This window comes from Bidens hawaiensis, unplaced genomic scaffold (assembly GCF_021521415.1).
Source record: "Bidens hawaiensis isolate Kalapana, Puna unplaced genomic scaffold, B.hawaiensis_p1.1 tig00010383_1, whole genome shotgun sequence".
Taxonomy (NCBI): Eukaryota; Viridiplantae; Streptophyta; class Magnoliopsida; order Asterales; family Asteraceae; genus Bidens; species Bidens hawaiensis.
In genome coordinates, this window is record NW_027491788.1 from 64081 (window position 1) to 77517 (window position 13437).

The window sequence follows — 13437 nt, forward strand, 5'->3', positions numbered from 1 at the left end:
CATCCATTTACACAACTGTGACATTTGAGACAAAACCAGGTACACCTCAGTACGTATTCACCGATTAAACAAATAACCGCTTATTACATAACGAACAAACAAATAACCAAACGGGTCTGTTTATAACCCAGATATCCAGGGGGGGCATAATCTCAAAGACAAGTAATGGGAAAAATGAGATAAGAAAAATTAAGCATTCTTATGCTAAGGAAGTAAGAAAATCAATCCCACATGGAAAGATGGAAGAAAGTGGAAGCATTCACATGGATATAAATAAGGAAGAGAACTTTTAACCCACATGGAAATAAAAAAAGAAATGGAAGCTCTTTATAAGGAAGAGAATTTACATAGTAATATTCTTATATGGCTAATCACTCTCCATAGTCCTAATGGAGGGTGCGAAGCACCCGACGCGCACGTGCTTGGACTCGGACTCCGGCGATGGGCGTAATGTGGCGTTTTGATGGCGCACTTTGCACTTCGCACGCTCGCATCGCCGCATAAGGGCCGCTTTAGTATTTTTGGAAAATGGAAGTATGACCAAGAAGTGACAAGTTATCAAAGACAAGGGACCAAAAGTAAAAATGTGATCTCAGGAACCCATCACGCTACGCGATGAACATCAGAACAAGACCATTGCACTACACAATGGAGTGTAATGGCTCATCAACACGTGTCATGAAGAAATGACACGTGGCAGACGCTAGGGCTGATTCAGCATGCCACGCGTCATTCTTCTGACATCGCGCTACGTGACAGGCTAAGAGAAGGGACCATCGCGCTACGCGATGGAACCCAATTTTAGCTATAAATAAGTAGGGGTACGACACTTCCCAACTCACACACAAATCACACTTTCTCACACATAGTTAACCTCGGGAATCGTGCCACATCTCGTAGAACATGCCAAGCCCCGAAGCTCTGACGGTTTAAGCTCTAGAACGCGATATAGAGCAGAAGTGCCGCCCGATTAGTCTTAGACAACTAACTCCGAATACCCGCGTGAGGTAGGGGTTCCGATTAAGTTATTATTTTATTATTATTATTATAATAGCTTAGACCATTGTCAGGGTGTGTATAGCACGAACCTTGATTACGGATAAGCATAATATAATTTTTCATAAGCAAAAGTTGTAATTAAATATTGTTTATTCATTATTAAGAAACGTAAGCATTCACATACAAGGGATATAGTTACAATAATATATCTTTATGATTAAGAAATATTTTTTCACAATGATTATAGTTAAAATAATGTATCTTTTTGAAGAAAAAACCCGATATAAATGTTTCTTCCTAACGAAGAAACCTGACATATAACTGATAAATAAACAAAGGAACTAAAGGTTCAAATGTTTTATACAAACAAATGATTGTCAAGGTTAAAGCTATACAAAACAGACTACGGGTCTGAATCTAGATCGTTGATCTAGATATTTATACAAAGGTTATTCTCGTACTTTAGGTCCGAGATAACAATAAATCAATCAATCAATCAGAAGTAGGAATCAGTAACAGAAACTGATTATAGACAGTGGTCAGTAACCAAAATTGATCAATAAACAGGAATCGGTGTCGGAAACTGATTACAATCATAAATGGTGAATACGCCATAAACTTTTACAACTCTTTTAGAGTCTGATTTTTTGCATGGGATTTAGGAATCCTTAAAACTCTGTGTTACAATAATAAGAAACGGGCGTACTCAGATTAAGAGTATACTTGTGTCTGGATCCATTCATACATGGTGACCCGGAGTTCTCCGAGGCCATGCATATAATCAAACATGCCTCTGGAAGTCTACGAGACTGTTCAGATGTGACATTCGTGACAAAACTAGGTACACAGTAGTACGTATTTACCGATTAAGCAGTTAAACGCTTATTATGTAACAAACGAACGATTAACCGAACGGGTTTGGTTACGACCCAGATATCCCCCCCATCTACAAGTGATATACATTTAATATAAGCTAACATATTAATATTATGGACTTAGTTCGATAGCAAACAAGTTAAACGAAAATACGCTCGTTTAACTACCCGCTATAGATTTAAACGCGAAAGATAGTTACAAACCAAGCATTGTATCATTCGTTAAGCCGAAAAAGACTTACCAAACACTTATTTGAAATGTTTTAAGCGATCCGTGAAAATATTTTTGATTTTTACAAACGAATAGTATGTTTTTATAAATTTACACAAAAATGCCCGAAAAACACTCATTTTCGCACTGTTTGTCGTACCCGATATATTTTTCGCGTAAAATAACGAACCCGAAATAAATTTGGACTCGGTATGTCTCGTTTTGGGCAAGTAAATCAAGAAAAATGAACAAAAAATAAGGCCCAATGGGGGGCCCTTTAGGTCCGGCCGCCAAATAGGAAAGCCCCCCCTAAGTCTTATATTTGTTTATACTAAGTTACATGAGATATTTTGCCTAACTTCCCTGCATATATTTGATTCTATGCCAGTTCTTACAAACTCCACAAAAATAAAAAAAACCTAAGGTAATTTACTTAGTTTGGTCAATAAGCTTTATTTAAACATGTTTAATTGCATATAAACATAGTTTAATTACCAAAAATCATTCCTAACCATGAAAAAAGCATAAAAATGGTCCAAAAATATGCTTTGATCATAAACATGGTTAGGAATCAGAATCATACTCTTTTTTGGCCATAAACAAGGATTAGAGGATTTAAACGACGTTTTTACGGTTCAAAAGTTCGGTTTTATACGCTAACCGAAACCCTAAGTTGAGGGGCTGTTTTGTTGATGAAACTTGCTTGGTTTGTGATATAGGACCTGTATCTAGTTTTCATAGGAGCACAAGAACCCGAAAACTTGATTAGAAGGGCAAAAACGAACCAGAACCGCAAAGGTAATGCCGAATCACTCGTTTACGGGCTGTTTAGGTTAAGGTTGTGATGTGCATATTTTTAGGTCATGAAATTTTTCAGGGAAATCAGGGACCATATAATTGAGTCCCTTTTCAAATTTGGTAATTTTTCGACCATCCGAGAATATTTGGCGAATTTATTACCGAATTGGGACGTTTATTTGGGAAAAATATTTAAAAGGCATGAAAAATTATGAAATTTTGTGGGAAACTCAGATTTAGTATATTTTGATCACATATGAAATTTGGGAGCATTTGGAAAAGCCTAAGTAGGTTTTATACATTTGCATTCATATGCGTTTTTATAGTCGTTATTGGCCCGAAAAGAATATTGAACAAAGTTGTTAGATTCTGGAATTGATACAGATAGTTTTGGGATAAATTTGAGCATCCAGGATTTTTTGTGGAATTTTTGAAAATCGTTTGGGATAAACGGACGATTTTCAGGCTAAATATAGCAGGTAAAATGAATTTTTATAAATTAATAAACCAATAAATAATTCCAGAAATATTTTTATAAAAATCTACATATTTTATTTGATAAGTGGCTAAATTTTTATAATTTAATGATTAACGGTTAATTCATTATGCTAATTTAAAAATTAAACAAATTCAATTATGATATAAACCGGTAAGTTCGTAATTAACGAACCTGCGGGAATATCAAAACACCAAGGGTGATCAAAAATCATATTTTTGGATTAATTAAGAAAAACGAACCTTTTTATGAGAAACATGGACAATCTGGATAGATTGTGTGCGTTTCTCCTCAAATCAAACTAAATAAATGGAAACGGGCCCCGTAGCGAATCCGGAACCCCAATGTGCGATCTTTCTTTATAACTTAATCATTTTATCGACCAACACATTTACCCAAGCTTACTTCCCCATAACTGTTTTCTGAACGCATAAACGAACAACTTCGCCCAGCTGGGAGAACGGGGAAATTGAGCCAAGTTCGGTTTTAAGGATTAGACATTGAACAACATCACAACCTAAGCCTATTAACTCTTTCTGGGCATTCCAGCTATACCCAGATTAGATATACAGCCCAATTTAGTATTGATATTATAATAATATTATAATAGTAATATAACATCAAAACCTAAACTATTGCACTACTGAATACTGATTAAACTGTGAGTTTCATGACCCCACTTTTAAACTGTTTTTACGAACTTTTGGGGTAAAAAACATGTTGATACATAACTATATATATTTTGAATTGTTTGATGATGGGAATTATTTAAGTGCTAACACACGAAAGTCCCCACGAACACAGTGATTAACTTCGAGCCGGTGGCTTGTAAATAGTACTATTGGTTTGACAAACCCAGGCGGGGCCAGCACGGTTTGCTTAGACATTATCCCGTTTGCACATGACCATAATTATACAAACACGCTATAAAGTGTTAGACATAGCTACTCGGGGCATGTTGTGGAGGGGACCACAGTGGTTGATTGAGCGTGGGAAATGGATGCACGCAGCATAGACAGTCAAGGCTTCACTGTAGCTTAGCATAATTACATCATAAACATACAAGCAAACTAACTTGTGAACGTACATGCATACATACTGGTGTATTTACAAACTGTGATTGTTGTATGCATAAATGATTTTTTGAAACTCGTGAAACTCACCAACTATTTGTAGTTGACCCTCTTTAACATGTTTTTCAGGTACTGGATTGGATTAGAAAGTCAATGTGCTACGTGTTTAACTTGCGATCAATGCTGGGTGAATTGATGCAAGTATGCTAATAGGAAGTAAAGCCGCTTAACGGGCTGGATTTAGTTTGTATCACCTAGTTGTAAATGAAATTAGATCAATGTAAAATATTGTAAATTAGTTTGTATTGTTCTTTATAAACAATGTGGTTGATATCAGAGGTGTCTGTTACATTTTCGTTTTACGCTTCCGCAAATCGCTTAACGGGGTGTGACATCAGAGAAATGATACTGTGTATATGATTAATTGTACATGTATTTAGGGTAATTTTATCCCAATTGAGTTGGGTGCCTAATGAGTGTTGTCACAAAGGTATTATTATTGTTTATACAATGTTATTGAATCTGAGTCAGCGTCATTCACCGTCTGTGTGCTGACACATTTTTCCCATATTCCAGGGAAACAGTAAAGAATAGAACTGACAGGCATGACAGACTAGAAGATTTGAGACATAGTCATTAGATGTGATCTGATGGCTCAGATATTTTATTCAGAAAAGAATTATATTTTCAAAAGACAGTTATTTGAAATATCAACCAGGTATTCAAATCCCGAGATTTCAATATAATAATATTATCATTTTTGAAAGACTTCTGCTCATATTTTATTATACAATATTCAACGGGTATTCTAACCCAACATTTCATATAAAGAATATTTTATTATAAAGACTTCCGCTAAAACAAACCCGCAACTCTGATATATTTTCAAAACAGATACCAACTAACGGGCGTCGCACCCAGGCCCTAAGTTTGGGTGTGGCATATGGCTTAGTACGATAGCAAACCAGTTAAACGAAAACATACTCATTTAACTACCCGCTATGAAGTTAAATGCGAAAGAGAGTTACAAAACAAGCATTGTATCATCCGTTAAGCCGAAAAAGATTTACAAAGCACTTAGTGGGAATGTTTTAAGCAATTCGTGTAAATATTTTCGATTTTTACAAATGAATAGTATGTTTTTATAAATTTACACAAAAATAGCCAAAAAACACTCATTTTTGTACTGTTTGTCGTACCCAATGTGACATTCGACAAATTTTGATTCGTATTTGTATTTGTAAACCCGACCCGGAGAGTCGTTTTGATGTATTATTATCATTTAATAAAAGCTTCCCGATATTTAATGTTCAATGTTCGTTGTTATTCAATTATTTATAAATTCTCCGAGCCTTAAAAGTTAATCGAGCCTTACGGGTTAAATGATTAATTATCTAAAATCATAAACAATCAACATATGTTAAAATATTTAAAAGTGCACGGACCTTTCCTGCTATTTAGAGATTTAGTTAGAATTTAAAAGAAGTTACAAACCTCAAGGCTAAACTGTAAAATATTCAAAAATATAATATTAATAAAATGAATTCACCCAGCCCACCCCCCTACCCATCACACTTTTCTGGTGGTGTTTCCGGCCACCGGAACGTCGCCGGAAATTCGTATACCCCATATTTAAACGCGTATTCGATCCTCATTTCTAATCTAACACGTTATATCGTCAATTAACATCGATATCTAACATATTAATTATATTATAACCACCCGTAGCTGTGTTTAATAACCGTGATGCCCGCCGGAAATCAAATCAATGTCATAAACGCGTATACGCTCCCCTAACTAGTATAAATAGGATCCTTACCCTCGACACAACTTGCTCACACTTCTCAATCCCCCTCTAATACACCGATTTGTCTGTAATTGGGAGCTCTATTTCTGTTTTTCTGACGACCTTAATCTCGGCCAAAACAACACCATAACAGGTAATTATTGTATGTAAAATAACGAGTTTGATACGAGAAACAAAACCCCTAAGCTAATTTCATCAATCATTGTACAGAAACCTTGAATTGAAATTAGGGTTCATATGGTGAAAAAGATGGTACTGATGTTTTATATATATATAAAATATTTTTCAAGTTCAATCTGAATTGTTCTTTAGACCAACTGGTTAACATGTTAGGATAACAAACAAGAGACCCGGGTTCAAAACTTGGGTCACACATGCATTTCTGTTTGGTAGCATGTTATTATTATTATCTTATTAATCCAAAATCATTAGGAAACTGTAATATATAAATATATTAAAAACCAAACCTAAAATGGATGTCTTCCCCTAGAGCAGCTGGTTAAACTATAACTCCAAGACCCGGGTTTCGAAACCCTGACTAGAAGACGCTTAGAATACCTATGTTATTTAATAAACAAGACATTTGTTCTTATTATGATTTGATTTCCATTTGTATTCTTGTTTGAACTTGTGTTACATGATGCTTTAATGAATTAATGTTATTATGGCACAAAATAGTGTCACGTGTGTTTGAACAATCTGTACGTCACACTCGGGCGTTTCCGCTTAAGCCGGGGTGTTACACCCGATATATTTTTCATGCCAAAAACCGAAATAAATTTGGACTTGGCATTTCACGTCCTGGCACGTAAATCAAGAATAGTGGGCCAAATGGGCCCAAGGGGGGCCCATTTAGGGCTGTTCACGAGCCGAGCTGAACTGAGCGAAGGCTTGCTCGTTGCTTGGCTCGTTACAACCGACGAACCGAACTGCTGAAATTCGAACCGAGCAAAAAACGAAACGAGCCAAAATCGAACCGAGCATTTTTCGATAGAACATCGAGCGATTTCAAGCATTTTTTATTTTTTTTTCACTTTAAAAATTTCATTAAGAAAACAAGTTTGAAGGCTGTAAATAATATATTTTTTAAACAAATTAATTGTTTTTAGACAAACGTATAATAGGTTGTACATTTTTAGGAGAAAGAAGTTTGAAGTGAGATATAATGAACATGTAAACAAACTTTTAGTATTTTGAAAACTTGAATCGAACTAATAAAACTATAAAATTGACGGAACAGGAATAATTTAAAAGGGTTTAAAATATTACATACTTATATTTTATGTGTGTTGTCTATATATTTATACATTTTTCATATATAATTGTATATAAAATAAATTTAAAATATTCCAGCCGAACCAAACCGAGCAGACCTTTGCTCGTTGCTTGGCTCGTTTACAAACTGAACCGAGCGGCTCGTTTACAATCGAGCAAAAAAACGAATGAGCATTTTCTGAACATATTCCAAGCGAGCGGCGAGCGAGTTCGAGCGGCGAGCGAGTTCGAGCGTCGAGCGATTTGAATGGAGGGGTAGGAACCGTTCAGGGTATGGTCGGCCGGGTTTTTGATCGGGTTTGCCAGTTTTTTATGGGTTGTGACCGGGTAGAGGTGCGGTTCCGAATCCAGGTATGATTTCTCCAAGGAACCGAAACAATGTTCGGACCCGCGGGTCAAGTAGGACCGAGTTTGGTTCCGGGACGGGTACACCAGGTCGGGTCTGGAACCAGTTTTTATGCCCCCCTTCTAATCCATAACATGACTTCTATATTAACACAAATACCTAGTGTCATGTTACATAATTACATGACACGAGGTATTTGTGCTAATAAAGAGCCACTTTAAGGTTCCCTATGAAATGAGGCATGAATGGGCATTCCCGGCCCACCAAACAAAACCGGTGGTTTCTTGGTTACGACCAGTTAAAGCTAAAGCTCTATTAAAGAGCGTTTTCACATGATAGAACCTCCTCAAGTTTCTCAATCAAACCCTTTTCTTGTCAACAAGTGGTACTTTTCATATGTTCTAACTAAACATAAATGACGATAAATAGATTCTCACAAAACTTACATGAAAACATGACAAAAAAGAATTCAAAAACCATAAACAAGAAATTAAGACATACACATGTTGGTGTTAAAATCACAAAACAAAGCTACATGAGTAATGGCTAGGTAGGTTTCATATTCTGAAACATTAAAGACCAAAGTGAAGACACAAGATCAACTTCACCACTGGTTTTCACCATGTTGTACGGGATCCCAATCCCCGGACTGTAGCCTGTTGCATCAACTGGCCGTGACCCACCTGGTCCAGGTCCAGTACCCATCGGGCCTTTATACATGACCAATGGCCCAGAATGACTTAAAACCCTCTTCGGGCTCATATAACTATCTTGTACCCTTCGATCCAATGGTCCAGATTTCATCGTTGACTTCACTTTCTCTTCATTATCCTCCCCAAACCCCATGTTCTTCCTTAGATTACTGCTGGGCCATTGTGGTCTAAACGGGTTTGGGTCGGGCCTAGGTGTGTGGACCAAGTATTGGCTAGAAACACATCTTCCAAACTTCTTGGAAAGCATTGTTCTAGTCTGTTGAATAGCTGACACGAGCTTTGAGAGCACGATCTTGGGGCGGCCCCCCATATTCTTTCGTGCTAGCTTTATTATCTCAAGCCTGTGTTTGGCAACCGAGACTCCCATGCTTTGAAGAAACTCGTGGGTGAAGCAGTTTGTGTCGCTTCGTTGAAGCTCATTGTAAGTGAACGTTCGCCCGTACTCATAAACTAAATATGGGTCTAGATTGGTTTTTGATAACCAGGAGTACCAGTCCATGGTTACCATGAGTTAAATTGGAAGTTGAGTCACGTTACATATATGTCTATACAAGACATTGATTATATAGTAACATAGTACATATGTTGGGTGGTCCTTCATGCTTTGAATACTGTCTTAATTGAGTTTAATTTGATGGTTGAGAAGACCACAAAAAGTTAGGATTATCACATTGTGACATAAAAAGTATATAGTGTGGTGGTGAGGCCTTTAGATACACAACCTAAAAGTGAGTTGTAGTTTGACGTTTGAGAGTTGCGTATACTGGTTTTAGTTGTGACATATTCTAAGCTTTAATATTATAATGGTATATTGGTTTTTATTAATCCCAACCATCTTCTTTTGGTCGTTGTTGATCACAACTAACGAATTGGCTGCTGACGGTCCCAACTTTTAACGTATTTGTTCCCAACGGTCCATGACTAACGGAATCCTAACATCGTTAGTTGCAAGTCGCTGGAAAAACGTTTTTATCGGAAAAATCACTTTTTTTTTTCCAGAAAACACCACCCGAACACTTCTGCCGCCACCACTAATTGACTCACCACCAACCAACCATCACCACTTCCGATGACGGTTCTAGGGTTTCAGTGACCTCAATAATTGGGGTTTTTACTATAAAAATGTTCCTAAAGGTCCGATACAAAGTTATGAAGATGTTTGGGACAAAAATGCTGTGTTTTCCGGAAAAAATGGGAGTTTTCCAGCCAAAAAGGTTTTTCCGGCGACCTGCAACTAACGGCGTTAAGTTTCTGTTAGTCGCGGACCGTTGGGAACAAATACGTAAAAAGTTGGGACCGTCAGCAGCCAATTTGTTAATTGGGACCGACAGCGACCAAAAACGATAGTTGGGATTAATAAAAACCAATTTACCTATTATAATAAACTATTAGCTTTCATTGATTTCCTTTCATAACTGTTTGAATGTCACATGCCCCGTGCATGCGACATTTGCCTTATCACATTGGTTAACAGAGTATTGATAGCCCCGTGAGTTTTACGTAATTGGTTCTAATGCTTAACAAAAAACCTTATACGATAGGTTACTGGTTACATATCTTTGGAGTGATTTTGTTTGTTACGAAGAAAATTATTATGCCCAAAAGCGTCGTACGTTTCGACTCTAGCTCTTAAACTCGATCTTGAGCTTTCGCTACGTTTTATTGATATATATTTTTTATTACCAGTTGTTCATATCTTATATTTAACTTATGAAGTTATTTAAACAACAGTTATTACATCATTGCCTAAATTTAATTTTCTACCACGATAAAGTAGGGGCCAGATTATTGTTCAGTTCAATCTTTATTGGGCTTTGATGAAATTAAAGGCCTAGGATCCCAAACATTTATAATTTTCTCTCTTTTAGAAGTCAAATTACACACAGACAGAGGTGGCAATAAAGCCCGATTATGTACCCGATCTGGAACCAGACCCGATTCTACCCGAGCTGTAGGTACGAACCAGGTTTAGTTTTCATGGGACCATAGCCGGACCCAGTGGAACCCGTTCCACTTCTACCTGGTTAAACTTGGATCCGACCACCCAATAACGAACCCGACAAAACCGTTAAAACCCCAACCATACACTGCTTATGGACCCGAACATGGTTGATCTATCCATGACTAGGATGAAGCTTGGGTGAAACTAAGTGGAGGTCTGAACCGATTGATGTTGAAGAATAAGCGGATGAGTTGTGGTTAGGGGTGAAATGCCACTCGAACCCAGAGCTACCTGGTTCTCCTCGAAATGCGTTGAGGTGCGGCAGTTGACTGGATATATAGGGGTAAAGGCCTAAAGCATTGTTTTGGCGTGGGCCGCGAGAGCGGTATCAAATCGAGGCAAACTTTGAATACTAGATATGACCTCAAAATAAAAGGGTCAAGGTCGGCCAGTGAGACGATGGGGGATAAGCTTCATCGTCGAGAGGGAAACAACCCGGATCACCAGCTAAGGCCCCTAAGCCGAAACTAGTTCCTACCTGACTCGGCTCGTGACTTTTGTTTACCATACCCGAAAATTCCTACCCGATTCCTAAAAAAACCTGATTTGCCCACCTCTACACACAAGCCTAGCTTTCATCATTCTTTTGTTTGAGAATTATATATAAAAATTGTATTAATACTGTATAAACATGTTTATTTATTGTTTAAATTGTGGGTATTTAACTAGAAGAAAAACTGGTCAGCACAAACCATGATTTATCTGATCATGCTAGTTTTCTGGTAACGGCTATTCATGGTTACCAAAAACCGTAAACGCCTATGTTATCCAGATTGCGTACAAGTAATTATGTTATTTTAGTTATATATTTTAAATTCTAAAATTAACATATGTTGTGGTAGTTGCATCATTAATACATGACCTATTTTGATTTCATGTAGATAAATCCCAACGAAGTACTGCTCCTTAAGTGTGACAGCTCTTTTCATAGAAGATCACATGGTCACTTGAAGCCAATATACTTTTGGATATTGAAGGCACTGACTAGTTATTTTTAGTAGTAGGTACAAAAAAATGTATCTAAATAGTGTATGTATTTAATCCTTTTAGAAGAAAAATATAGCACAACATTACTAGTAATTCTTGTGTGAGAAATGCATTTTGACTATTAAAAAAATGGTATCCATCTTTGGTGTCATGTTATCGCGGATATTATTATGTTCCCCGTATAATCGACATTAAAATGGAATTCACGAGTACATGTATGTATCAGGTAGATAGTATATAGATAGTATTTTTAGAAAGGGTGTATCATGTAATCTTTTACCATCATACATATCTTGCAATAGTGAGGGTTGGAAATTAAACTTGGAAAATTGGATTATAATAATCCAAACTATTAGGTATTGGCCAACAATAATCCCAACTAACAATGTGACTAGTGGTAATCCCAACTATCAATTTTGTTACTAATAGCAATTCAAGACTAACCGATAGTTAGCTCCATTAATTTATGATGACGTGGCGTGTGATGTGGTAATTACGTGACGATAACTTGGATTTTTTTCTTTACTTTATTTGGATATAATTTTTAAAGTACAAATATGGCCCTTCTAAAATGTTTATATTTCATTTTTGTCTATAACTTATATTTATTATTTTTTAATATGAAATGTGTATTACATATATTATATATGTATATGTTTATAGGTTTCTATCATCAGCAACTAGAAACACTCATTTTCTCCAGTAAGTAACTACCGCCGCCGCGATTCCAGCCAGTAACAACCATCTTCTCCCCGTCTCTCATCACCTCCGCCTGAAACCTACCTGAACCTCGTTCTTGGATGACCCTCCTGAAGACAACACTTATTTATCTTGTTTCCAGTGAACGATTACCGTTTCTCAACAAGTTTCCACGCCGAAAAAAAAAGATTTACAAGACCATCTTTATTAGTGGCTACCAAGTACACCAGCACTCAACAACCACCGCTTGAAATCGGTTTCAGATCTCATTCCTTTCAGTGACAATGTAACATCCGTGTTTTTGAGAATAATAAATAACGGAAATTTTTGTTCTTATCCGTGTGTCGTTATTTAATTTCGTTAAATAATAATGAGCTTGAGTGGTAGGCTTAGGATATAGGATGGACCAAGAGATGGTTATGGGCCCAAGGCCCATAGGATGGGGTATTTAAACCCCTCATTTCCTCAAAACATTCCTCATTCTCTCCATCTCTTTTTCGCTTTCTACACACACACACACACTCAAGAACACACACACACACTTTCTCTCTTTAATACCCGGATCCAAACCCGAACCAAAGGGAGAACGAAACTTGGGTGTAAACACCATCAAATAACAAAGAACACGTCTAGATCCACGGGTGGTTCAGATCTGAACTCAAACCCGCAACCGAAAGGTGAGATTTGGCTAAAAAGGTTAAGTTTTAAGGTCAGATTGGACATGCAAACTGATTGAACAATAGATCGGGCTGTAAGATGTAAGAAAAATATAAACTTGATGGGCCGAGTGTTAATGGTTACGTTATTGGACAAAAAGGTGATATCCGAACTTTGTAAAACACGGGTATACAAAGTTGGTACAACCCAAAACCCATAAAAAAGGTAAAATCGGGTCCTGAGGAAGAGTTACTGAGGAAAATGGCTTTAAACTGATAAAAAAAATGAAGAAAAGGAAATTCTGTTCGCATAGAAAGAAATCGCAATGCATGCCATGCGAAGCGAATGGATTCCATGCGAATGGTTTCCATGCGAAACGAATGGATTCTATGCGAATGGTTTCCATGCGAATGGTTTCCTTGAACCCTGCTAGGGGTTGCCGCCCCTAGACCCCGCTACCAGGGGCGTTGCCCCCGGACCCCCATTAGTTGATGGTTTC

At 37.1% G+C, this 13437-nt stretch overlaps 1 protein-coding gene across 1 annotated transcript; it reads right to left on the reverse strand.

The window, feature by feature from the left end:
• Positions 1-8426: 8426 nt before the first annotated feature.
• On the reverse strand, positions 8427-9092 carry LOC143534983 (uncharacterized). The gene has a single exon (XM_077029343.1). The coding sequence runs from the start codon at positions 9090-9092 to the stop codon at positions 8427-8429; it is 666 nt and encodes a 221-aa protein (XP_076885458.1).
• Positions 9093-13437: the final 4345 nt, after the last annotated feature.